Source organism: Amblyomma maculatum, chromosome 2 (assembly GCF_055883805.1).
Source record: "Amblyomma maculatum isolate TAMU_Amacu chromosome 2, ASM5588380v1, whole genome shotgun sequence".
In the NCBI taxonomy this organism is placed as follows: domain Eukaryota; kingdom Metazoa; phylum Arthropoda; class Arachnida; order Ixodida; family Ixodidae; genus Amblyomma; species Amblyomma maculatum.
Window position 1 is genome coordinate 57,247,490 of NC_139345.1, and position 25,983 is coordinate 57,273,472.

The following is a 25,983-nucleotide window of genomic DNA, read 5'->3' on the forward strand; positions in this document are numbered from 1 at the left end:
GTTTACGCTTTTGTTTATTGAACATTATCATCATCAATAAAACAGTGTACGGCGCGGTCTAGCCATGTCTAGCGCGGTTGTTTGTAGTTTCTAGATGGTCGACTTCCAACCTGCGCAGCTAATTAAAAGCTAGCCTACCAACTCTCAGACCACATTATACAATTAGTCAAAACCAATTTAGCATACGTGACGAACATGGACTGCAGCTGCGATGCGGCAGGCGCTTCCACTACGGAGCTGCAAAGAAAAGAGGTCCGCGAGTACTTTCGTGCAACGGAAACCGACTACAGGTACTCAGTAGCAGCAACTTCAGTGTGGGTATTTTTTTCTCTCAGGTGAACATCTGGCTCCGCGAAATACTTGGCGAAAGGCATGAAGTAGAAATGGACGATAAAGGGCTTACTGCAATGTACAAGTTAATGACATTCCAGAAGGCCGCAGAGAAGGATGCACTCGACCAAATTGTGCTTCTAGAAGAAAAGACGAAGACCTTCAACGCAAAAGGTAGCGATTATCCACATGCATTTGCAGACAAAGTATTGATTCCAATAGTCCTTCTGCTGTCCAACGCGCTTAAGTAATTGCGTCCTGTATTGCGTGTCTTCTTTATTCGCTTGCTCTTTCAACCCCTGCTCTCCATTTGTCTTGACATGATGCGGAATCACTAGTTCGTAGTTAGGCTAAATAAATAAATAAAGGGTTTAATAAAGTCGCACAATTAAAGCAGGGGTGGAAGCGCTGCTCCATTTGCTCCATTCTGCTCCAAACTTCTTTTCCTGCACCATCCTGCTCCAAAGCTGCTCCAAATCAGCTGCCTAAGTGTATTTGATGTCAAATTTAGTGGAACGCTGATTTTTACTGCACAGTGAACCATTGTATTGCCTGCAAAGAATGTGACCCAGTCCAATTAACCCGCATTAGTATTGTAGTACGCTGTAACCATGAGAAGCACAGCAGGCTGATGGAAAGTTTTGAGCGGTGCATCCTTGATTTGGGAGCTGCCATAGTTGAAACGATGACAGCACACCTGCGGCAGAGGTAACGCACCTTATGCTGTGCCTAATACAAATAAAATTTTCGATCTAGAGAAGCATATTTGGAGCAATAATAAGTATTTGCAAGTAAATTTAAAAAGAGGCTCAAGCAATTGAACGAAATTGATTGTGGAAAAATGCTGTTCATGTGACATAGCACCTCTTCTCAGCCTCTTCAGTCGCCTGTGAAGAGAAGTGATGCATTTACCGCAAAGTACCACGAGCTGTTAGGAAACTTGTCCAGCTGCATAAAACTATGAATTCTAGTGCTTCTGCTGGGAAAGCAGAAAGGTACTTCACCGTTGAGCCTGTTATCAATTACAATTGTGCGATGCCTACGTCAAATAAAAGCATACTTTAATCATTTTGGGGTGATGCACCAAAGGTGCTGATCATTAAAAACCTTGAAAAGGTTTCTACATGTTTTGGTGACTTGTGTTGCCAGAGATGCGTACATAGTCAGCAAAGCATTGAACTTTGAATAAAAAAGAATCAAATTGTTTGTTTTTGTATGTCAGAAATATAAAATTGCAAATAATCAATGCGTTTGACCTTAAAAACATGCTGAGTGCTCAAAAACTTGTTTTATTGCTGTAAAGCTGCTCCAGAATGGCATATTAATGCTCTCTGAGCTGCTCCAAAATGCTAGAGCCTGCTTCCACCCCTGTTAAAGGATGACAAGGAATCGCACGACGCCACACTGAACTCGCACTAAAAAGATGCACACACGCGCAGTTCTCAAATCACTGCCGCACTCGAAATTAATCTTTCAAAGGATATTTCAGAAGTGGGACTCCAGAGATGCCTACTACAGGAAGGTTTGAAACGTGATTGTCCGCGTAGCGAAGCCATAAACAAAGTTTCAAATGCGAGCGCCCTAGCCTGTGGCGACTGCGAGACTGCTGTGGTTGGTATGACTGTGAGCGAACTCGTTTCCCGATGGTGTGTGCGAACTGTTGAACGTCCTCGCAGAAACATGGAAAAGAACATTATATTAGAGCTCTGCATGGGGTGTAATTATCGGCCCCGGCTGCCTTTTTTGTTGCCCGCCCGACCCCGGCCCGGTTTCTCCGATGCAAACCCAGGCCCCGCCCAAGCCCAAGGAAACTTTGACCTAACTGGCTCGGCCTGATCCGGTCCCCAGGTAGGTGGGCAAGGCCGAGGCACGAAAAAAAAAAAAGGAACCTTGAGCTAACGCGCTTCACTAATGCAGATATTCTTGTTTGTTTTTTTTGTTACTTCAAATTTCTCTGAAAAGAGGCCCTAGTTAAGCAGCCCTAGTTTTTAGAACAGGCATGAAACTCTGTTCCTGCTTCTGGTTATGTTGGTTTGTTTTCTTTTTTCTTTTATGTGGGAAAAACCTAAGTGCCTTACATTCCATGTTTATGAATTGCCCAATACTAATTGTGCTATCAAATAAGGCGATTTTAGTTCTAACATTGCTGGTTACATTTTTTAAAGAATATGTAAGACAACTTCTGACTTCAAAATCGGTTCACTGCTAGAAGTCACGCGAGCAAAGAAGCCTCCTGCGTAGCCGCTCCGGTGGCTGGATGAATTCTGGTGGGAAGGGGGGGAGCCCTTGCTCGAAGTTTTGAACTCGCTGAAAAACAAAGAAATTACAAGCATCAAGAGTGCATGCTCACAGTCTCTGTGTCTGAGTTCGGGGTCTGGTAAAAAAATCAAATAATATAATGCATTCCTGGCTTATACATGCCTATAGTTGCTGCATAAGTTTCCCGTTATTTTGATATGAGCTTGACTTGTGAGTCAGCAGCATGTACCAAAACCACCACTTCGTTGGTTTCAGCTGTTAATGTGGTCTTGTCAAAATATGAAATATAAAGGAGCTCATTGTCACATGATGCATATGAGCACCAGTTTTCATAAAATTATTCAGAAATCATTGCTGTGGTAAGTTTAGAGGTTTCGTGTTCTGCATGTTATTATGGCACAGTTGTTTTTCAAAGGCTCCAGTGCATGTGTACTTCATATGAAGATCTGTGTCTCTCACAGTGCCGTCTTCATAGGCGCTACTTCTCGCGATCAGGAAACCTGGTAGCCTATCAGATGTTCCATGGTTGATCGATTAAGTCAACTTTTTCTTTAGCTCACTTGCAGATGCACTCATACGCTTACTGTCATGCCCATCACTTGCAGAGCTGAGAGTAAACATAGGATGTCTACAGCTGTGGACTTTAGGTCTCTTTTTGTGATAGATGTATATACTTCACAGTGACACCCTAAACTGGATTACGTAGACTGCCACAACTTCCACTGTGTACAGACATTGTAGTCAAGATGTTCTGCTGGACACGACACTTGGTGAAATAAGCATTTTCATGTGGCTAGTAGGTGGTAGTGATGTGTCATAAAAAGGGTCAGCTGCTTGGTTGAACAATGCCAGTAGAGGTACTAGCAGTGATTAACGAGAGAGATGTGCATGCTAACTGATCGACAGCCAATACGGTGATCTGAAGTGAATGTTGGACTCTCTATGACCAGTTGCAGTGTTCAGAATTAATGGGTGTCCAGGATTTGGCTCAAGGCTATATGCAAGGGCCGCTGACAAAAGAAGTCGAGAAGAAAATGCTCATCACTTCAGATAAGACTGGCCTATCCGAACAAATGATATTAGGCCTTGCAAATACACAGTCACAGTTGACAGCACCTCTTGCGTGCCCGCAGTTGCCAACTTCATCTTTTTCGTGTGCGTGCCTCCTGACATTTCGCCCTTCCTTAAAGAGGAACGCTCACAGGCAAACATGTACTCAAGAACGCATGAAAGAACTTCAAAGATGCAGTTCTGGGTTAACATGCAAAATACGGCTTCCTGCGTAACATATGGATGGTCTCTGGATGCGGTAGGCAACACCATTTCTTCTCTGGGCTGTACAGGAGCATCTGTTAATTGACATCGCTGATACACCACAAGATCTTATAGGGACCGAAATAACGGCAAATGAGCTTTCCTGGCAGGTCTCAGTGTCGAACAAGGGTCCAGACCCAGACCAGGTCTCCGGTATTGTAGGAGGCTTGCCTGTGGTGGTTGCACCTTGCGTGAATCTTTGTCTTGTTTCTGTCCTATGTGAACGCGTGCTAATTTACGGGCTTGCTCGGCATCTTTGACAAATTGTTCGGCCTCGGAAGAAAGCTGGCTATCTAGTTCACAAGGTAGCATAGCCTCAAGCATGGTCTTAACTTCCCTACATAAAAGAGGTGAAACATCATGAAACGAGTATACTGGACTGCTGTATTGTACACAAGTGTTACGTATGGCAGGATCACGTCTCAGATCTTGTGTTGTACATCAGCATACATCGCCAGCATATCCACCGTGGTCTTGTTAAGCCTTTCTGTCAGCCCATTTGTCTGTGGCTGGTAAGTAGTAGCTTTACGATAGATCATACTGCTCAGCTGAAAAATTTCGGCCATCATTTGAGAAGTAAAAGCGGTCCCTCGATCAGTAATAACGTAGGTCAGAGCGCCGTGCTGGAGGACGATCTGGCGCATAATGAAATGGGCAACCTCAGATGCTGTACCACAAAGTAAATCTTTGGTCTCTGTGTACTGAGTGAGGTGGTGATAATTATCCAATGGTTGCCACCTGAGGATAGGAAGAGGGCCGAGAAGGTTCATGCTGACTTTATCGAACAATGTGTTGGGTGGTGGAATGGGCTTGAGGAGGCCTGCAGGCTTGGATGACGGCACCTTCCGACGCTGATATTGCTGAGAGCTCTGAATGTAACATTTAACAACAGTGGCAAGTTTGGGCCATTAAAACATCTGTCATATTCTTGCAAGAGTACAAAATTATCCTAAGCAGCCAGAAGTTGGTTCGTCGTGGCAAACAAAAAAGGATTTTCTCTCGTAGAGCTCTAGGCACGACAAGGAGGTAAGCTCTCTAGTCGGAGCTAGAGTCCTGCTTATAGGCGCACCATTTTCCAGAAAAAATGACGAGAGGCTCTGAGAGAAACATTTAGATATGGTGGCTGGCCGACCTTCGAAATAGCTGATGTTGGTTCACAATTCTGGATCAGTGCGCTGCTGGTGAGACAAATGACAAGAATCGAGCGCTCCAAAAAAGCTGCAGGCACTGTCATTTTTGGGCGCAGTAAGCTTGACAGGCGCACGAGAGAATATGACGGCATCTTCATGCTTATGGTCGGACTTAGTAATACAGTTAAAACTCGATTTAACGAAGTTGAGGGGAGCCGTGAATTATTTCGTTAAATCGAGAACTTCGTTAAATTGAATGAGGCATTTCTTGGGCACATAATTCAGTACATTCGATTACAGTAAAACCTCGTTAAAACGTACCCGCTTAAACAGTACTTTCGTTTTAAAAGTAGTAAATTCAAGTCCCCGACTGAGCACCCATTGAACATAATGCATTTTGCATCCGCATAAACCGTACCAGCTTATCGCGGTCGTATCGGTTAGCACGTACCATTTTCACTTTTCGTCGCACTCGCGCGTGACGAATTCACGCCGGTAGCACCGACCCAAAGGACGGTTCGGCTAGCGGCGCAACAATCTTCGCTAAATACCTCCGACGGGACGGCAAGCCACACAGCTAATGACAAATTGGCGCCAAAGTTGGTAATCATACAACTAGCGCAATCTTTGGGGGTCTGTATGGTCATCGTCATTACCCCCGCGCTACTTTTGAGTGCGTAGCGCCAACACCACGACCGGCGCCGCGCGCAGTTTGAAAAAAGCGACGGGATGAAGATGCTCCGCGCTGTTACCGCTGACACGCAATCAATAAATTTTGGGGTGCTGTCTACAAAATAGACCAAAAATTAACACTTTTTCACCTTTATTTCACTAAAAAGGTTCGTTAAATCGGGACAGATCACGGAATCGGTTTCGTTATTTCGGGTTAGTCAAAGCATTGAACCCTATAGGCGTCTGAGGGGGAATTAGGATACCTTCGTTAAATCGAGATTTTCGTTAAATCGGGGTTCGTTAAATCGAATTTTGACTGTAGTGAGATCAAGCTCCTACAGGCAAAAGCTTCATCGCGCCAGGCGCCCAGATGGGTCCCGCAGGTTGGCTAACAACACAAGGAGCGGTGGTTACTGACCAATCATGACAAGACCTTTCGAAAGAAAATTACTTTGTGTACTTAAGAAAACCAGTTACGTTTTTCCGAGATGTAGTCTCGTAAGTTACTACAGTGATAATGATAGCTTTTAGTTGGTTTTATGCAATTTTCAGTGCCAAATTAAAATTGTAAATCCTCATTTTTTGGCTATTGTAGGGCTCAATCTGTACTATATGAGACGAGCTTTTTTTTTTTTTTTATTTCCACCATAATCTCATCACATATTTTTGTCAGCATTCTGCCCCTTTAACAAATGTCAGGATGCCCAAGTGTTAGCGATTGTATTCTTCTTTCGTTTTTAACTTGAGCAAAACTCTTTCGACCCCTACACCCGTCTATACTGCTTTTCAGTGCGTCTGTCTTTCCCTCTCTCCGGCGTCAGAGGACTCTGTTTTTGTGTGTGGCACTTTGATAGACTTCGAGAGCAGTGGTGCGAGTATACTTGTGTGCGATGGAATGCGTGTGCGTCTTTCATGTGAGTTCAGTGTGGCAGTGTGTGATTCCCTCACGTGGTGTGTCACGTGGGAATCAAGAAACAATCAAGAAACAATGGATAACAGTCTGTGCTTGGGTGTCGCACCCTGCCCCTTTTTTAATGCGAAAGCACTTTTTCAGTGGGGTCTAATCAGCTAACCATTCTCTGCATCATCGAATAGGCAGGCGCTACCAACTCTGGCTTCATTATTTAGATTGAGTTTTAAAGGGACAATAGATTGCACTTAAAGCCGTATAACTTTTTTCCGCCCAATGGAAAGATTGCTGCCTCGAGTTATCAATTCCAAAGCTGTTTGCTCAGAAATGCTGTAGAAAATTTTATCGAGGATTTTTTCAAACAATGCATGTGCCCGTTTTTATGTAGTCCGATGCTGGAAACCTTGAGTGGCAGCAGTGATGATGATTGCGTGTCTACAAAAGTAATGTACTGCCCCGCCAGGGGGCGCAATGGTTACGGCGCTCGACTGCTGTTCCCAAGGATCAAATTCCAGCCTCAGCAGCAGCTTTTCGATGGAGGCGAAAAGCCAGGCGCCCGTGTGCTGCGAGATGTCAGTGCGTGTTAAAGAACCCTAGGTGGTCAATATTTCCGTAGTCCTCCACTACGGCGTCTCTCATAGCCTGAGTTGGTTTGGGACGTTAAGCCCCACAAACCAAAAGTAATGTACTGAAAATTAATGTAAATCTTATCTGCCAGACAGTAATTAGACATTCTTCAGTACAGAGTAGTGTTCCGCACCCAAGGCTTAGGAACGTACACCTCATAGATGGGAGTTTTATGGACCATGGTCTCATCTTCATCCAAGGAATTCAAAACACTGTGGGACCATCTAGTGACAAACGCTAAAAGCACATAATAGGCAATTCGAAAGGAGGGCTGCTTTTAGCTAACGGGCGCACTGAAGAGAGTGTAAAATATAATAAAACAATGCGAGCACTCTTCAAAAAATATTCAGTATTCAGTTATGAAAACCAATGAAATCATTTTCCTAAGACGTGGTCATGTGGGTGTCTACATTGATAGTTGCAGCGTTTTGCTGCAAGAGGCCACTTAACTAATTTTTATGCATAAATCTTCGTTTCTGGATATTGTTGTGCTTGATCTATATTATACAAGGCAAGATCTCTTTTCATTTCCACCATAATTCCATTACATATTTTGGTCAGTGTCCTGCCTTTTTAATACTATAATTTGAGCGGGCTGGTTCATTTCTAATAATGTACGCACTTGTCGCTTCTGGCAAATTCAGTGGCATACATCACAGTCTTCCTCACAAGCGTGCATTTGGCAGGTGATGGCAAGAGGACCACGACAATGTCGTTTACATCTACCAAGATAAACTACACCAAACTATAGTACTTTTGCATATTATTCTAGGTTTAGCCACATTAAACCTCTGAATTTTTTTAGCCTAGGGGAGGGCGTCAATAGTACTTCTTTCATCGCCTTGTGAATAGATGAAGTATATTGCAAATACGAGGAACCAAACGAGAAAGGCACACTTTTGACTTAGTGTGTTTTTTTTTTTTTAAGTTCTTGCATCTCCCTATGACCTAGGCAAATAGACAGCAGTGCACCAAAAAACTAAATCTTTCATTATTAGCAGTGTTCAGAAGACAAGCGTCATTTCGATGCTTTTTTCACTCATTATTTTTGCCACCTAGGAAAGCCATGACTACTCTACAGAACATGTGATGCTTTTTTTTTTTCTGTATAGGCAAGGTTCATTAATGCATGCGTAAACATGCCAATGATTCAGTAAGTCTTCCTAGAAGAATTTGCCTGCTGTATTTATTGGGGAACTTCTATCTAATGTGATATGCCTGCACTTTTAACAGCGGAAAAGCTGGAAGCTGCCCTTTCATCAGTAAACATTGCACCGTGGCAGCTTCCTGAAAAACTTTGCTCCCAACTTGAAGACCTAACAAGTGCTGCTGCGCTACTGGGCTGCCAGGATGGTTGTCCACAAAGGTAAAGATTTCATGTGTTGAATGAGACAGTGACAATTGCTACAACAATTGGCTATTTCATGGGAGATTTTTGATGCATGTTAGCAATACTGGCAAGGGGATCAAGATAGATCCCAATGAGGGCTGTCAGGTGTGTACAGGAGGTTTCCATTTGTCGTGACAGGCACCATTTTTGCATACAGTGCACAGCTTCAGTGGTGCATGCTGGGTAGGTGGCAATTGGCTGAATGTACATGTGTGAGGCCTCTCACGAAGCTGCATGTATGCCAAATGGCGGCCACTGTGGCTTGATTGTAACCTTGAAACCTTCCGATATGCATTATTAAACTACATGACAATGTATAAGATTGAAAGTAAGCACAGTTAGGTACATAAAAATAAACTGTTAGGCTTTAGAAAGACTGTACAGTGAGGATGTTTTACATTGTAGCAAATGAGAGCACACTTGTAGCTAGTATTGAAATGGACACGGCAAGTGACCTGATCATAAATTGTGTAAAAGGACAAGCTCATGAACAGTACCATTCAATTGCTGTTTGAGAGGATGTGTGTCCTGTCCAATAAAAGCTGCTTGAATTTTGTGGATGAGGCTTTCTTCTCACAAAGCTAAGCAGCGTTTATTGAAGCTATTGCTTTTTTGCAAGCGTGTAACAACATAATTTGAAGACTGATGGCTTTCATCCACAAACACTAGCCATGTCACTGGTCAAGTTCTGTGTGTTTCACTTCAGGCAGAATAAAAAGATGTGTTGCTAGTCAAGTTATCTGGTGTCATAAGACACTATGATTTGGCAGAGCTGGCAGGAGCTGGAAGGCAATGGAAATGGCTGCCATTTCAGGTGGCTCCTGTCTGACTCGGGGTCATGAGATCTCTTGCCAAACATGCTACCCTTAACCCTTTCAGACATACAGTATGTTATACCGCCAAGAAAATTCTGAAAGCTTGTGTTCATATGCTTAGGGCCCCGTGCATCATGAAAATGACAAATTGCTCTTAAAGTTGTAAAACTTAATAAATTACTTGGTGTGCGCATTTGCACGCATTGTGACTCGACAACATCATCAGAAAACTTATTAAACGGCAAATAAAACTTTTTAACATTGTAGGGCGCATTATTATTGATGTTGGGCGTGTTGATTTTAGCGAAGAACTACCTCAAGTGAAATTTTAAAAAAAAGCAGTCATTTGCCATGGACACTCAGAGGGCATCACACTTTCCGAAGTGCACACAATACATGGACATCCAGCGTCATTTTTCACCTAAACATTTTTAAGGTATGAGACCAGTCTTTGCAAAGTAATTTTTAAGTCATTTATATTTTGTAGCGAGAGCTACATTGGCCACAAAGCCACGTTTTGGCCGCAAAGCAGACTCAGTGCAGCAGGCATCAGCAACGTTTCGAATTGGTTTACAGGAAAGAAAAGGCGCAGTATCTGTCACATTTCTCTGCGGACACCTTAACCGAGTTGGTAGGAAAAGGAGGATGGTGGGAGTGAAAACAGAGAGAGGTTCCGCCGTGGAGGGCTTCAAACTACCGGCAACAGATGCTTTTGCCTCATTGCACTTTAGTGGTCCAAAGTGCCCCATATGGTATAAATAAAGCTGTCTCTCATTGCTAAACATAAATGACCACAACAAGCTCAGCCAGGGAAACCTACCTCTCGCTATGTATATCCTGGCATAGCTGAGCTAATCCACTGAAAATGTTTTTATTCTATCAAATTACACAATCATTTCCGAATGATTGACAAAAGAAATCGTGTTTTTAACTAAAACCGTTTAAAAGCTGCAGCCGACTTTGTAACCCCCTGTGCAGCGAAACACACAGTTTCGGTTTTCGCATTTTGAATATTTTCCTGTTTTTGCGGTTCTGCATTTTTCTTTTTGCTTCTTAATTTTTCAGTTTACAATCATGATTGTTTCTAAGCATCTATTTTTGTTTGCATTTAACAATAAAAACATTCACAAAATGGACTCATGACATTTCAACCGCGTAAGTTGGTACACCGCTTTTGCTATTCTTGCATTTATTTCAAACATTTTCCTTTATTGAAAATCAATGTTTTTGGTAATTTGAAGGTATCAAAGTTTATTAAAATGAAATACAAATCAATCATAAGTGCATAAAAAGTTAGTACAGTAGGAGGTTCCGAAGTACAACTGTCTGGTTGACCTCCTATCAGAAATACATGGGTATAAGTGCACAAGTTTGGCAGAGAATCTGGAAAATAATATAATCAAATTGAAGCCTATTAGTAAAATTTTTGGCAATGATTACGCTACACAATAGTTAGCAGGCATAAGTTAAAAAAAAAAAAGCAGAGGCATACAGCTTGCAAATTGTAAGAGCATCATGGAAAACACAAAAGATATCAGATACAGAATGGGCAATAAATGGATGCAGAAATAATAAAAATGGAAGCGGAGACAAATAAAAATATCCAAAATTACAAACACTTTGACCGTTTGCTGTCGGAAGGGGAACAGAAAATGTGATTAAGGCAACGTTAGGTAAGGCATGAAGCTTAATTATTTGATTTAGTAAAACGTAGAAAGCAGGCTGCAAGCATGCTGATTTAACTGCTAGCGGTAATGAATTTCAGGTTTTTATGGCGGAGAAAAAGTAGTTTGTTTACCGTAATTTGTGTTCACTTTTGGTAGTTCAATGGTAGTTGGTAGAACATTGCTTTGTTCAGAGGATCGAGCGTTTATTACTATTAGCGAGGAAAGATGCAGAGAAACAGAGAAGTTGATTATTATCATTGCGAGTGCTGTAAATATAGGAAGACCTAAATTGAGATTAAGGAGGCATTTTAAGGGAAGAATGTTTAGATCAAAGTAAAGGGATGAAGCAGAGGCTGTGTATGGGCTGAAATATATAATTCAAAGTACTTGGCTTTGAAGATGACCACTGTCAAAAAAGCGGCAGTTGATGGTATCATAGTTATTTTGGTTTATAGCATAACTGCAAGTTGTTGCGAGGCATATAATATAGTAATGATCGACTTCTGGCATGGAGTGCATGTTTAGTACTTTTTTTTTCTCGTTACTTTGAACTCTGATTAACCAAATACAAAAAAGGCAGTACGTAGTATAGACCATTGATTTCCTCTTTGTATTTGACATTTAAGAATTCTGAAAAGTAGCCTTATACCTTAAATTTATCAAAACTGTTGGTTATCGTTACAGTGTCTTAGCAGCCTTCTAGAACGTAAACAATGAAGACGATGATGCAAACTAAGAATATTCCTTCCCTTCGAACATTTTTTTTTTTTCCCCATCTTGCTATACACTCAAAAGTTGTGTTCTGTGCTGGTTTCCCAATTCTTGGCTATGTGCCATCGGATGTACTTGCGACACGTGCAGAACTTGCCATCAATCAACCTTCCTTCAAAAAGGTTTCGTTTCAGTCACGCATTCTTTTTTTCTTTTTTTATTGTTATTAATTATTAACAATACCACAATGGCACTTTGCGGTGCTCTCCGTTCAGTAACATGCCCTGTGGTAACATGTTACCCTGTAATAGAGAAAGGATCTGCAGTCTAGGCTTGGATTTTGTCCTTAAAAAATTGAAGCGCCGAGAAATATGAAACGAGTGCCGGTTCTCATGCAGGGAACTTGGTGCCTCGGCACACCCGTATTCCATTCCGAAACCGAATACTAAACTATGTTGTCGTCTGATTGCCTCCGCTATCTTTTGCACCTGCGGAGCGTACATATGGCGCGTACGATGAACTGGGGCATAATGGAAGCGGTGGCAAGTAGTGTGTCGTTCTTTTAAAATTATGCAACGCAAGCTATGGTGGCATGTGCTTGATCAACTTGAAAAATGATCTTGGCATGGCTACATCCAATTATGAATATGCCGCCCCTGACCGGTGGCTAGATCACAGTGACATAGGAGCAGCTGTGCCTGGGACTCGTTTTGTGCCGTTCAAGGTGCCCCTTCGTGAACTGGTAGCCGTGCATATGCCGCCCGAAAGGCGATTCACGGCGAACGATTTGCTACAGCGAATACCGAATCTAGGCCTTGTCATCGACCTGACGTGCACTGACCATTACTACAACCCTGCAGTAATGGCCAGTCGCGGTATCGTCCATACCACGGTCAAGTTCACCACAGCAGCCGATGCGTTCGCCGAGAAATCTGGAAATGATGGCAAACTGATTGGGGTGCACTGTACGCACGGCGTGAACAGGACTGGCTACATGTCTGCAGGCACATGATTGGAAGCCTCGGCATAGCGCCAGCGATCCTGCAGTAATGGCCAGTCGCGGTATTGTCCATACCACGGTCAAGTTCACCACAGCAGCCGATGCGTTCGCCGAGAAATCTGGAAATGATGGCAAACTGATTAGGGTGCACTGTACGCACGGCGTGAACAGGACTGGCTTCATGTCTGCAGGCACATGATTGGAAGCCTCGGCATAGCGCCAGCGACAGCCATTGAACATTTTCAGACTTTGTGGTCACCAATTTAACAGTGAGGAGTATGTCAAGGGCTTTCGTGAAAGGTACTAATGATGCCTTTTTTGCAGTGACCCTTCCGGTGGCGTTCTCGTCAGCTCCTCTCAGCAGTGATAGTGGTTGTGTGTACGGGCAATCGGTTAGCCTTCCCTGTCACGAGCGCAGTGAGTGAGTCTAACTGAACGGTCTGTGAAGGACGCAACGCGTGAACGCGTATTGCCGTGACCGCTACTGCTGCGGGAGTGAAGCCTGCCGGCACTGTTGCTGTTCCAAGTCTAGAAACTGGCCAAAGTGCTGACACTGTTCCTGAGACTGCACCAGTTCAAATTTATATTTTGCTTGTCCCATCTCATGGATCTTAAAATGAAAGCAAAATTTGAATTTGTGATGCAAGACACATGGAATAAAAAGGAAATTAATGTGCATAGAAGTTGCAAGCATTGAAGTGTGCTTACTTGCTTTACTTATTATGGGTCCCAAGCAACAATATTGGCAGGAGCATAAATATTTAGAGCAGTTTCTCATTTGTGAAAACTCGTTTATTGTGTGCCCATAAACTGTAAAACGTGTTTGCATATATTTTAAGAGAGAATTGCATTGCATCTCGGGGAATGTGAACTTATTTTATGCAGCCATGGCATGTTGGTTGGAAGATTCTAAACATTTGACATTCACTGGGTAATAATTAGTACCTATGGAGTTATCATAAACCTTGACTGCTGGAGAATTGTTGCATCATGTGTGAACAGCCTGAATGTAAAGCTGACAAAATGGTGATAATAGCAAGAATACAGAGCGGCAAGCAACCTTTTCACCGGAAGTAGATATGATACAATGATTTCTTCCTGTGGCACTTGAACCTGCAGTAACAACAATTGGCTGCTTTTACAGTGACTAGTGTTGTCAGCAGAAGTGGTCTGCTTTCCTAGCAGCATGTGCACAAGCTGCGCCAGCCTTTTGAGCCTCGAGACTTGAAACGAGCCAATCAGTGTGCCTGACTATGCACATCGATGGCCCAGGCCCCCTTTGATATGCAGTCAGATATTGAACTCTGCCATTGGAGGGCAGAGTTCTTCAAGCAGTATTTGCAATGTCAGCGCACATTAAAGAACCTCATGTGGTTATCACTTTGGGATGTTATACCCCATAAGCCTAACCAAAATAATTTTAATCCTTATTCAGTGTTGAAGACAAGATTCGAAGTCTCTACCAGCAGCGTAAAGAACTGAAGTCTAAGGAATTGGAGCTGAAAACGGATATTGCCAACTTCAAGGAGCTTATTCAGACGATCAAAGCTCGATTGTAAGTGATGAAAATTGGCTCTGGACAAAAGCTGGTGAGTTATTTGGAACAAGGAGAGAAAAAAAGGTGTATTTTTATTCTTGCTACCCAGGGCAAGTGTTAAAGTTGGCACGAGGCACATGTCAACAAAGGATGAAGAGTGCAAAATGGAAATCTGGGAAAAAAATGCCTACAAACGCCAGGCAAGACTGGCCAGGCTTGAGGTACGAAGTTTAGTTAATCTGTAAAGAGCTTGATCCTAGATTTGTATCACTTACTTTTACGCTGCTTTTGCACAAGCTGTTTGCATGTGTGATGCTACTGCTTACAGGGTGACCAAGTTATATCTATGTAGTGCCTGTTTATACTTAATGTTTTTTTTTCTTTTACTTTTTCAGAAGAAATGTAGAGACCGAGCTCCACTACATCAGTACCATACTCACCTTCTTTCATTGTCCGAGGTAAATCAACACGGCTGGCTTTTTGACACTGCATTTTCAGCCAAGTTAAAAAGTTGCATCTTTCCCTTCATCATAATATAAGTAATGTTATTATGTCTTAAGCACGACCTGTGTGCGTCTTGCATTGACAGCAGGCAGTAGCCCAGAAAAGTCAAAAGTAGACAGTTACATGTAATCTTTTCACATTTGTTGCATTTAGGAGTCACTACATTACTGTTTTTCTCACTCTTCTTTTGCAGGAATTGAAAAGACTTGATTTAAAGGAAAGGAGACTCGATGCAAAACTGCAGCCAATGTGTGACCTTCCACCGGTTAGTTGATGCAAGGTTTATTATGCCTGCTTCAGCAGAGCTTAAATTTTATGGTAATTTATTAGTGACTATGCCTGTTAATGCAGCATTATAGGTGTGTTCCTGCACTGAATATTTAAAAGCATCTGTGAAGCGTCTATCATAGGCTGCAGACAAGGTTGAGCGATAGAGGAAATTAAGATGCTCGACTGCTGCACAAAGTGGCAGAAGCATACTTAATCTTTATAATTGGGGTCCATTCTGTTTTTGCCTGTAGTGACATTAAGAGTGAAATAGACTGTGAATAAAAAATGAAAAATGGCTTAGCTGCGCTATGCCTGGATATACATAGCGAAAAGCAGTGACTACCTCGGGATCAGAAGTTAATTTCTCCAGTCTTCTGCGCTGTTCGCCAGCAGCTAAACTCTCCTTGGCTTCCATGTTGAGCACGTCTAAGTTCACTAGTGTTCTATAATTCGTTTACAGGAAAGGAAAGGCGCAGCATCTCTCACTCGCGGAAGGCAAGAAGCGCCGCCCAGCGGCGTTGGAGCGCACTCGTCTCCGCTTGGTCCTCATAGCTGACTGCAGATGGGTGACGTCGCATTCTTGACGTCACCCTAATTGATTGACTTTCAAATTGCACGCCAATCGCAGTATCTGTCACTCGCAGAATTCCGCTATCATTCTCACGGTAGACAGGCGGAATTATGAAGAACGTTTCACGACCCGAGGTGTGGCACAGCGGCAAAGCGCTCGGCTGGGGATCCAAGGGATGGAGGTTCAATTCCCAGATGGAGACTGATTTTTTATTTTTTTTTAATGAGGAGCAGTCGCACACCTCTTAAGCGTTGCTAGGCAATGCCGGCAGAGCTTGTCAAGGGGGCTGGCGCAGCAGGCCTTGGCTGTGACGTCACTCGGTCGCAGCATACGCGAAGCTCGGCTCCAACCCTCATAGTGAAGCTTTTTGCTTTAAAAATACAACTACACGACTCTTATTTAGGATTTACTTACTACAGCTTCATAGTTGCCAATAAGGCAACAAGTAATTTGTTTCCGCAGGCGTGTACCATGCAGCTCTCACACCCAACTGTTATCCATTCGTCCTGGATTGCAAGCTTTATATTTAGTATTTATGTGACTCTTATTACAGCTTCAGTACAAGGACTTTTTGGGAAGTTGAACCATGTACTAGTAGAGAAAAATTGTAAGTTTATTGTTCTCATTTCATGCATCCTTGAATGGGTATATGCAGACGAATTGCCACTGTGTGAACTACACAGGGCACGAAGAAATTTCGACCATTATGCTTTGCATTTTGAGGAAAATTCGACAAAGTCGCCTTCCATTTACTTTGGATGGCACCTGTACAATAAAAGTTTAGGCTAATATCAGAGATAAACTGCTGTTCAAATGGGCATTTGTCCCCAACGAAGGAAGCGCCGATGCTGTGCAAATTCTTACCTGTGCGTAACCACTTTTTGTTTTGCATTATGGTTTTCAGGATGAGGAAGTAATCAAGTCCAAGCTTGAAGCTGTGCTGAGGACTCAAGATCATCTCTCCAAAGCACTTGAGAAGAAGATAGAGAAGGAACGAGCAGAAAGTAAGAGCGCTACAGTAGCGGCAGTAGTGACTTAGGATTTTATGATGTCATAGTCATCTAGGCTATGTAAACTTGGGTAAAAAAAAGGGTAAACTTGTGTGCTCGTTGCGGGGTTTCCTGAACCTGTTCTTCTAACCTTTAGGACATGAAGAAATTCACTCAGTATGCCAGAAAGAGAACGATACAAGAAACTAAATGTGCTCAAATGCAGATTGTCTGACAGCTTTCAGTTCACTTCAGTCGTGTCCGACTCTTCATGACCCTATGGACCATGTCACGCCACGCTTGCCGGTCCCTCACTATCTTCCTAACATCACATAACTTCATCTGCAGCACCTCGAGGATGCCATCTAACCATCGCGTTCGCTGCCTACCCCTTCTCCGGCGACCCTCAACCTTTCCCAACATCAAATCTTTCTCCAGCGACTCCTCTCTTCTCATCAGATGACCAAAGTAGCTGAGCTTTAACTTTAGAATTTGGCCCTCCAATGAGCAGTCAGGGTTTATGGTCGACAATATCGACTGATTTGATCTTCTGGCAGTCCAATTAACTCTCAAGAGTCTCCACCAGCACAAAAATTCAAACGCGTCAATTTTTCGGCGGTCGGCCTTCTTCACAGTCCAACTCTCGCATCCATACATCACAACTGGTTGTAAAAGAAAAATTTGGTTTTTGAAAACAAGATTTGTTTCTTATATAGCGAGGTTGTGTTATTGTAGCACGGCATAAATAATCTACTTTGGTTCATTCATATAAGGAACTGGCTAAGTGTCTACACAGACCCCAAAAGAGTATGATACAGTGCTAGTTTGGCAGATGTCTAGTTTCCTTATAGAAACTTTCTAGGTTTCTGGCCATATCTTTTTCTAACAAGAAAGTGCACATAAAGTCGCATATTTGTAGCTGCATTTATTCATAAAAATAGTAAAAGCCTGCATTTGTGTCTGAGCAAATTTAGAAATAAAAGCAATGGGTGGAATGGTATTTACAGTTGAGAATCAATGATCTATGGGACAAACAATGGGTAGGCAATGGTATTTACAACTGAGAGGCAGTGATGAGTGAAATGAACAAGAAAGAGTGATGCCATTGAGCTTCATATAAAATAAAATGTAAACATACAAAACATTTACATTTGTAATTTTTTTTTGGCTATGGAAACACCTTTAGGGTGGCAACACACGACTTCTGAAGATATGCAGAAAGCAAGAACAAGCAAAAGAACTGCATCTGTAGTAGTGAATATATGAGCAAGTTGGGTGCCTTGATTCTTCACGACTGCAGCTGCTTGTTGATGAGTTTGAGGAAAACCTCTCTGGATGATTGGCACTCCAGAATAAGCGCATCGCTCCATTGTTTAAGCACGGCGAGTGCAGAGCTCTGCTGTCGACTCCTGGCACAATAGGGCGTCTCGAGGAGTTTTCGCGATAAGTAATGGAGCCAGAGTATGTTCGTGTATGGCCTGAAGCTCTTCCAATCGTTTCTGAAAATAAAAATCAATGAAATCACCTTAGGAACTAATGTATAGTCAGCCCAATACTCTTGCTTCTTAGCATTTATGAATTCGTCTTCTGAAAAGGCAGCTTTTTCTTTTTTTTTAATTGAAATTTGCATATGCAAAGGAACCATCTATAGAGATAGAACGTTTTAGTATCTGTGTTCCAAGTCGAAATACACGATGTCAGGCATTCCTCTGCGTTGATGCATCTTTTTGATAGCACAGTGCTCAATTGACAGTGCACATGATGCACCACGCAGCAGCGTAGATGACGACACATAGGAGAGGCACACAAACACACAACTAGCTCGACTGTCTACTGTATTGACGGTGCACACAACTAAAAATAGCAGGATTACTACACTTACTGATTGTGCTCTTTCATGCTGCGGTAGATGTCAAACTGATAATCACCGGAACCACTGAAAAGATCCTCATCTTTGGACACGTCAGTGAAGATGACTGCACCACCTTAGTTAAAAGGGGAGAGAAAAACATTAGTGGGTTATAGTCAGCACTTACATCTGCTGGCCACTCTTGGAACTGTTCATGAATAGAACATTCAATTCCTGTTATGGCTTCTTCACCATTTTATCAGAGTAACGCCACCTCTCATTCTATGCGCACCAATGAGAGAAAGATTGCTTTTTCTCTTGCAATGTCAAGAGCACCCGAGCCACGCACTTTCCTGCGTAGGAATCAATGCCTTGGCGCAAAACTTGCATGGAAAAAATGTAAGCTCGCAAGCAAGCTAAACACGACCACTTTGCATGGAAAACGTGGCCAGTCTTATAATTTGCCTTTATTGAGCGGCACACATTGCTAGAACACTCTACACAAAGGAAACCAGATTGTATAAGGGTACAGGTAGAGCCAAGTGAAATTGACAGCCCTTCAGCAGCAAATACGCGTCTCTTCCCCAGCTCATGTACAGTAAGCACTTTAGGACAAGCCATTATATATTCATGCTCTTTGTAACTGTTACTGTTTACATAAAGTTCATTGCACCAGAGGCACACCATGCTTCATAGCAACAAAGCTGCATAAGAAAAACTTCCTAGACCTACACAAAACATTGTATTCCACATGGCAAGCTGAGACACCCAGGAGGATAAAGTATGATTTTTTTTAATGCACATGCAAGTGTTTCAGTGCAGTCTGGCTTGAAAAACTAGTTACCATAGGATTTACACAGAGTTTACCACTAAGCAGCATCGCATCAGGACTTTGTATCATTGCAGGCTGCATGTTAAAAGTCTTACTGGGCTGTAAGTATAGCCCAGACAGCATTGTGTGTGCACAGGGCTTTTGAATTATTGGTAACCATTTTGTCTGTAAACAATTACAAAACTGCATTCTGCAAGCCAATCAAACCACATCAGTGCAAATCATCCTTATTGGCAGAATATTAATTCTTCCTTTTCCTTTCTCCTGCAGAGACGACTTAAAGCCATCACTTTCTGCAATAGCAGCATTGAACACTGCTGCCGCTGCCAACTGCTGTTCAAGCATATGCATCTTATCATTCATTGCTTGCGTTTTTTCCTGCTACTAAACATTGCCTTATAAACAAGCGGCAGGCAAATAGAAAACTTGAAAGCTTGTTGTTGAAAGCTTTTCTTCTGTGATGCGCTGTGGCACAGAAGCACTTTTTGCTGGCTTCACTACACTCCTTGCCATGCTGTGTGCCAAAGATACGCAAGCCAATTCTTTTGCACATTCGTCACTGTGCCACGCACTGATCAATATTTGAACAAGTTTGTAAATAAAGATCAACTATCAGCACAGCAAAGGTTTTATTTTTTTCTCCTTCGCACGCGAGACCTGCTCAATGCTCTATATGGTCAGTTGACGAAGGTATATTTTAAATGTTAAAATTGCCTCATGCATTTCTCTGTGTTGCTGGCAAAACAAACACATGAAGCACAGCTGCAACGATGTGCCAAAGTGGTCACGAAACATGCGTTCCAAGAGCAGTAGCTTAGGCATGAGGCAACACAGACACCACTATTTATGCCCTGCATTTGCCTGATATGACCACATCACCAGAGACAAATGAAGAGCTTGGAAGAACATGGGCGCTATAAGTACACAACTTGATAATGACAACTGTGATTACAGAAGTTGAGACTTCTGTAAGGTGCAGTTTTTAATTCGTAAGGCAAAAGACTCTGGCTGCGCACATATATGGCTGATTGTCCCGAGCGCAAAAATTAAGATCCTGAGAGCTCCACAATTGGAGGTCACAATTGCTATTTCAATAGAGGCAAAATACAACAACACTTGTGTTCTGTGCAATGTCGGTGCAAGTCTTAAGGTCGCTAAGTGGGCTAAATAATTCTGCAACCCTCTACTACGGTGTCCCTCACACGCTGTGTGTTGATTTTGGGTGCTGAACCTCACAGCGTACAGTCCTTTTACCGTGACTGCACTTTCCCATGTTGATCCCGGCCTCGGCGGCCGCATTTTGATGGAGGCGAAAAGCAAGGTGTCCGTGTGCTGTGTGATGTCAGTGCACGTTAAAGAACCTCAGGTGGTCGAAATTTCCAGAGTCCTCCACTACAGCGTCTCTCATAGCCTGAGTCACTTTGGGACGTTAAACTCCCCAATCCAACCAACCAACTTTCCCATGTTGGAACATCAGGCTGTTAGAGCTCTCCTACGGCACCAAATGTAGCGAAACATGCAGAGGCACAATTTAAACAAAAATGAACACTGAATTTAAAAGGCAACTGCATCACTTTTTGAGAATTCTGCGATATTCAAGGATTCAAATCTATACAGGCTGTAGGTAATCCATGCAAGGTGTTTTTGCGGCGATTAATTCTGCTCATAGCACTGAAGGACTGCAGAGAAGCTCGGTGACGACGTCACAGACTGTAATATTTTCGTTGCCTTCGAAGGCACACATATTGTGGCGCCTCTTCTCATGCCGCCAAACAATGTTTCTAGGGCTTTGCCTTTGGTAGCGTTGCTTTTACTGCAAACAAGCGTTTCAAGGTGGCTAATGTACTGGTACCATCAATGACGTCATCATGCGCTCCCCACCCGTAGTGGTTTCACTAACTGCGCCACTGTTTCGAACGCTACAGCCAAGATATTTTGCATGCTTAAACTGCAACCTATAATCATTCGACCCGTTGAAACCGCTTCAGTTTCCCTTTAAGGGGGGACAATGCATGCAAAATGGTCAATTAAGTAATGAAGTCAAAAATATTTTCGTAATTTATTGTCTTTTGTAACCCTCAGGTCTTATCTACCTTGTGCTGAAAATGACGAACGAATCGAGGAATAACATATGCGGCTGTAGGCAATTTTGAGCGAATTGCACCACTGATGGCTCCCTTGCATGCAAGTTCCACAAGTATTTTAGTACCACCATGAAGAAGTAAGATTAGAGCTTATGTTAAGATTCTACTGCCCCTTTTCTCTTAACCAAATGTGAGAAATGTGCGAGGCGATAAATGAGATGTTGAAGGTTGATTTAATCTGCGGTTGCTATCACAAGTCCCTTTGGAATTTCATAATAAATTATTGCATGGTTCTGCATGTTGCACATTAATCCTGAGATGCCGAGAAGTTTAGTTAAGCTCTCTGACTAAATATGAATACAAACAATAACTTTGTTAAGGAAAACATGTATTCTGGAGTTTAAATTCGATTTCCGCAAGTACAGGATATTAAAAAAAAATATCTTTATACCTAATAACTTGGCACTTCCTTTCTAGTTACGGTATAGACTAGATTTTTTTTACCCTCACACGCAGGCTGCTAGCGCGCTCCTACTCTCAACACCAGGCGCCATCTGTCGGGCACGCGCGGCCAGGGGACTGCGGGTCGCGCGGGAGCTTGCATTGAATAGTATGTGTGTGTTGTGTCGTTAACGCGCTCTACCACCTATGTATGTAGGTGTGTGCTCTGCATCGCTACTCCCATTTGTCCCTGTTCGAGAGAGTTCAACAATTTCAAGCGCGTTGTTCTCTCAGTGACGGTGAGGTAGTCTACCATGCATGGTTACGAACGAACTGTAAATTGCCATTTATGCACAGCAGTGGTTTCTGCAGCACAGTAATACCAATGCTGGCAGACATCGGCAACATTTGAAGCTGGCTTAGAGAAGGTCGCCTAACACATCCTCAACCGACATGTGCATACAGGTAATAGCGCTGATGGTAACAGCGATTTCGAGATTCCACAGACTGACATGGCTATTCTAAGCAACAGGCACAAATCTCTGATTGCGGCAAATGTAGTTATCAGAAAAGTTTACCAGCTAACTAGATAACGGTTTGCCTGCCTTAAAGTAAAAGGCTTTCTTGTGTCACGAGTGATGGCACCAGAGACTGTGCACAGAGCCTGTCCACACAAACTTACACTCAAGGAAAAAAAAAAAAAAGAACACTGCACTGGCGCAACTGGGTTTCGAATCCACGGCAAAATGAACAGGAGAGGACTAGACTATCACCGCAGCCAATCAAACTGCAACACACTCTCGCGCTACGCAGTGAACATCATTGTCATCATGAACTTCAATCTGTGCAACTTCTTGTGCAAAACACTTGCCATTAGGGCAGTGTGGACAAGGTCCGCGAGCATGGTGTCGGGCGAATCCAAAGGGTGGCGCAACAGCAATGCTCAGGCTTTGACGTTTCTTCAGCACAGGTTCTGCGGAGCTCTCAATATTTTCTAGTGCCTGCCAACACTGACATCACTATGCTGCAAGCCATCTTTACACCTCCTCAAAAGGTCGATTCTTAAAAAATAGCAGCCGGCCTCCCTGAAAAGCCCACTATGCCCACTGCAGGACAAATGACTCTATAATAGGTGTTCAAGACAACCTGCCTAGCACCGTGTGCAGCTAATCTATAGATCCTTTACTGCACGAGCACATGGACGCGGCCATATTTGGTTATGTGACCCTTTAGCCATCGTCGGCCTTCGAGCCTTCTGGTTTGATGGCCGCCAGCGCGCTGGCACCCGGCTGCACGGTGCTGCATACCCGCTATCGCTGGGGATGAGCTTATACATAGCATAAAAACTTCATGTAAATGCACATAGCATGTGTAAGTGCTACAAAATTATTAATTTAATCACGATCATTTACTGCGACCTTCCGACTGCCTGCATTGACTAGAACTTGTCGAAGGCCACTGAAGTGTTTTCTTTTTTTATCAATTCCTTCTCTAATGCTCTTTGTGGAAAACATACTTTACTGTAAAACTGAATAGATTTTAAGCGAATTACCACCTGCAACTTTTCCTTTCAATTTTCTTGCGCAAATAATGAAAGCATGATCAGACCGTGCTAGTTTACATATTATGAATGTTCACCATTTAGCATTGTGAGCAATATTTACTGCTGAATATGGACGTGCATGTAATCCCCTACAATTGATAAGATATTTTACCTCTAGTAAACATCCAGACTTTAAAAGGCTATTATGCTGCTCAAAGGACGCATCAGGCGCTAAGCGGCGCTTGGGCGAAAGTGACTGGAAACTGCACCAGAATTCAGCACCCACAGTAGGCAGCCTGCACAAGCGGGAATATAGAAAAATCTTTTGGTAAATTTCATAATTAACCCGGCCGTGCATTAGTTTGATAAAAGCAGCAGCTATTGCATGTATTGCATCAGTGCTTGTCTAAAGTAAGCAGGTTCACTGACATGCCCACACTGACCCTCCTCCTCTGCACAATCAATTCATTATGAATGCATAGACATTAATAGTTACACCAAGATACCTTTTAATATCTTATGAAAATAATGTGGCAGCAGTACAATTATGCAATATAATAACTCCAGTGAAAGCGTCAGGGTCGTTCTCGCATTTCCACGGCTACTGTCGGCACTGAAACGAGCTGATGCATCAGGTGACTGATAGTCATTTCCCTATACGCAATACTCACTGGAGCTTTCTTCTCCTAGAAAAAAACATCAACTTGTGATACACCTTCGAGAAAAGCGGCAGCCTAGGCCATGGCAGGCACCATATGTAGAAAGCATCGTCTGTTCTTCCACCAATAAACTACAGAATCATCAGTCCTACTTCCCCGCATATTACTTCGACAAGACAGATGGCACCTTCATCAAAGCAGCGGTTTTTAAAAGCCAGCTGACATTCTCACACAAGCTGCACAGCAGCAGTCCACACTGCGCGCCAATGTGTTCCGAAGGCCAGAAATGACAGCCATCCTAGTGGTGCCACCTGTTAGCGAGATTGGAACTACTCTCTGTAAACGGTCTATTCCCATGAACTTCCTAACATTCCTTTGCATCCCCTTTCAACCCCACTTCGTTGTCATAAGTGCAAAAGCAAGCTCTACACCGCCTCTGTGTGGGGCAGATATAATCCCTTCTCAAAACAGGTGCGAGTGGAGAAAGAACAAAACGGCTAAAAGAAACAGACTATGATCCTCAAAAGAACCAACATAGAGAAGAGGAGAGTATGCCCCCAGAGAGGGACAAAGGTAGAAATGCTACTTCAAGCGGAGACGACGCACTCTGGAATCGGCTACAAAAGAGCCTGACTGCATGATTCATCTATGCTGCTCCCTTTTAAATAGTACTGTTATCTGGCATACCATGCTGGCATTTAGCAAGTGAAAGACGAAGTGTCTGGGTCGGCCTGATGAAGACAACGCAGAGTGTGCAGGGTTAAGCGGTGCCCATCGAGCCTGGACTAGTGTTACACACTACTGTGCGGTTTACCACCCTTAACATCTTTGGTGGAGGTGAACTACAGTCGAACCCGGACATATCGAACTCACGGAATATCTCCTTGAAAATCCCATGTAAAAGTATAGGAAAGCCGCGTCATATATCGAACTGAATTTCACCAGCCGTTCGATATATCGAACTCCGCACCACGCACTGGAAAGTGTGCCTTCCCCAAAGACGATCGCATCACACTTGGCCGTTTGCCGCGTGACGTTTTCAAGCCATGCGCGGAAGGAATGAGAAGGAACAGTTCGGCGACGGCTGGTCTGAGCAGCGCCGCGCCCATTCTCCAAAGGCGCACGCATCTGCAGTTACCGTTTCCCGCGCGCCAACATATGACGTTTGCAAGCCATGTGCGTGGGTGTGCTCATTCTTTTGCGGAGCTATCTCTCTCCTTCAGCACGCGCTACACATGCGCCAAGCCAGCTAAGCTCGTTTTCAGACAGACGTGGGACGCTTTCTCCAGCGTGTGTTGCGAACCCTTGCGCCTCTGCGCGCGGCGGCTGACGTGGCTATGGCGCCTGCGGACGTTAAGAAGCGACAGCTGTCTTTTTTTTTTTTTTTTTTTTTTTTAGTGTCATCCTTTTTTATCGTTGTGCTGTTCGGACGTTAAGCGGCGGCAGTTTCTTTTTTTTTTTTTTTTTTTGGGGGGGGGGGGGAATCGTTTATCCTGCATGTATGAATCAACGAAAGCAAGCGGTCAGCTGCTGCTATCATGACGCCCGCCCCAAGCGCGGCGTGGCTTGTGCAATCGAGCCATCACGGGCAGTCTGCCAAGTTCGCTCCCCGCCACCGCAGGAGCTATCAAAAGATAAACGCGCCCGGACGTTGACGTTATCGCTGCGCAGCATCTTGACACGCTGCCAAGAAATGAGCTGTGGATGAGACCACCAAAACGGAGTGACGCGCGCCATCGACATGCGAGCGAAAACGCTCGCGATTTCTGCCGCGGCGACACAAACCTTGTTTTGAGCTGCCGCGGTGGCTCGAGCGGCGAGAGGGATGCAGTTCCAACAAGTTTGAAAATTTTCGCTCTGTCGCTGCCGCTCGTCGCTG

At 43.5% G+C, this 25,983-nt stretch overlaps 2 protein-coding genes across 5 annotated transcripts in view; one reads left to right on the plus strand and one right to left on the minus strand.

The window, feature by feature from the left end:
* The first annotated feature begins 55 nt into the window (after positions 1-55).
* Positions 56-19,997, plus strand: LOC146198712 (uncharacterized). Of its 2 annotated transcripts, XM_084594214.1 has the most exons (9): positions 56-252; positions 336-504; positions 8,476-8,608; positions 14,261-14,380; positions 14,472-14,583; positions 14,758-14,820; positions 15,060-15,131; positions 16,612-16,711; positions 19,648-19,997. In XM_084594214.1, the coding sequence occupies exons 1-9, from the start codon at positions 196-198 to the stop codon at positions 19,656-19,658; spliced, it is 837 nt and encodes a 278-aa protein (XP_084450340.1). In that variant the 5' UTR covers positions 56-195; the 3' UTR covers positions 19,659-19,997. The 2 variants fall into 2 exon arrangements, with proteins under 2 accessions (XP_084450340.1, XP_084450341.1); XM_084594215.1 differs by lacking the exon at positions 14,261-14,380.
* The window catches only part of LOC146198713 (uncharacterized), a 31,586-nt gene continuing 23,434 nt past the window's right edge, over positions 17,832-25,983 (minus strand). For 2 of the 3 annotated variants that reach the window (XM_084594212.1, XM_084594211.1), the window contains exons 10-11: positions 18,579-18,681; positions 17,832-18,195 (exon numbers count right to left, since the gene is read on the minus strand). In XM_084594212.1, coding sequence (XP_084450338.1) covers positions 17,985-18,195; positions 18,579-18,681 — 314 coding nt within the window. In that variant the 3' untranslated portion in view covers positions 17,832-17,984. Of the gene's footprint in view, positions 18,196-18,578; positions 18,682-23,617; positions 23,742-25,983 lie in introns of all 3 variants that reach the window. The other variant, XR_014705011.1, reaches the window with a different exon arrangement.

Bases quoted from the DNA above. Each gene is read 5' to 3' on its own strand.
- LOC146198712 (XM_084594214.1), top strand. From the start codon at position 196: ATGGACTGCAGCTGCGATGCGGCAGGCGCTTCCACTACGGAGCTGCAA. The intron at 14,381-14,471 runs GTAAGTGATGAA...CTTGCTACCCAG, and splicing joins CAGACGATCAAAGCTCGATT to GGCAAGTGTTAAAGTTGGCA. The intron at 14,821-15,059 runs GTAAATCAACAC...CTTCTTTTGCAG, and splicing joins ACCTTCTTTCATTGTCCGAG to GAATTGAAAAGACTTGATTT.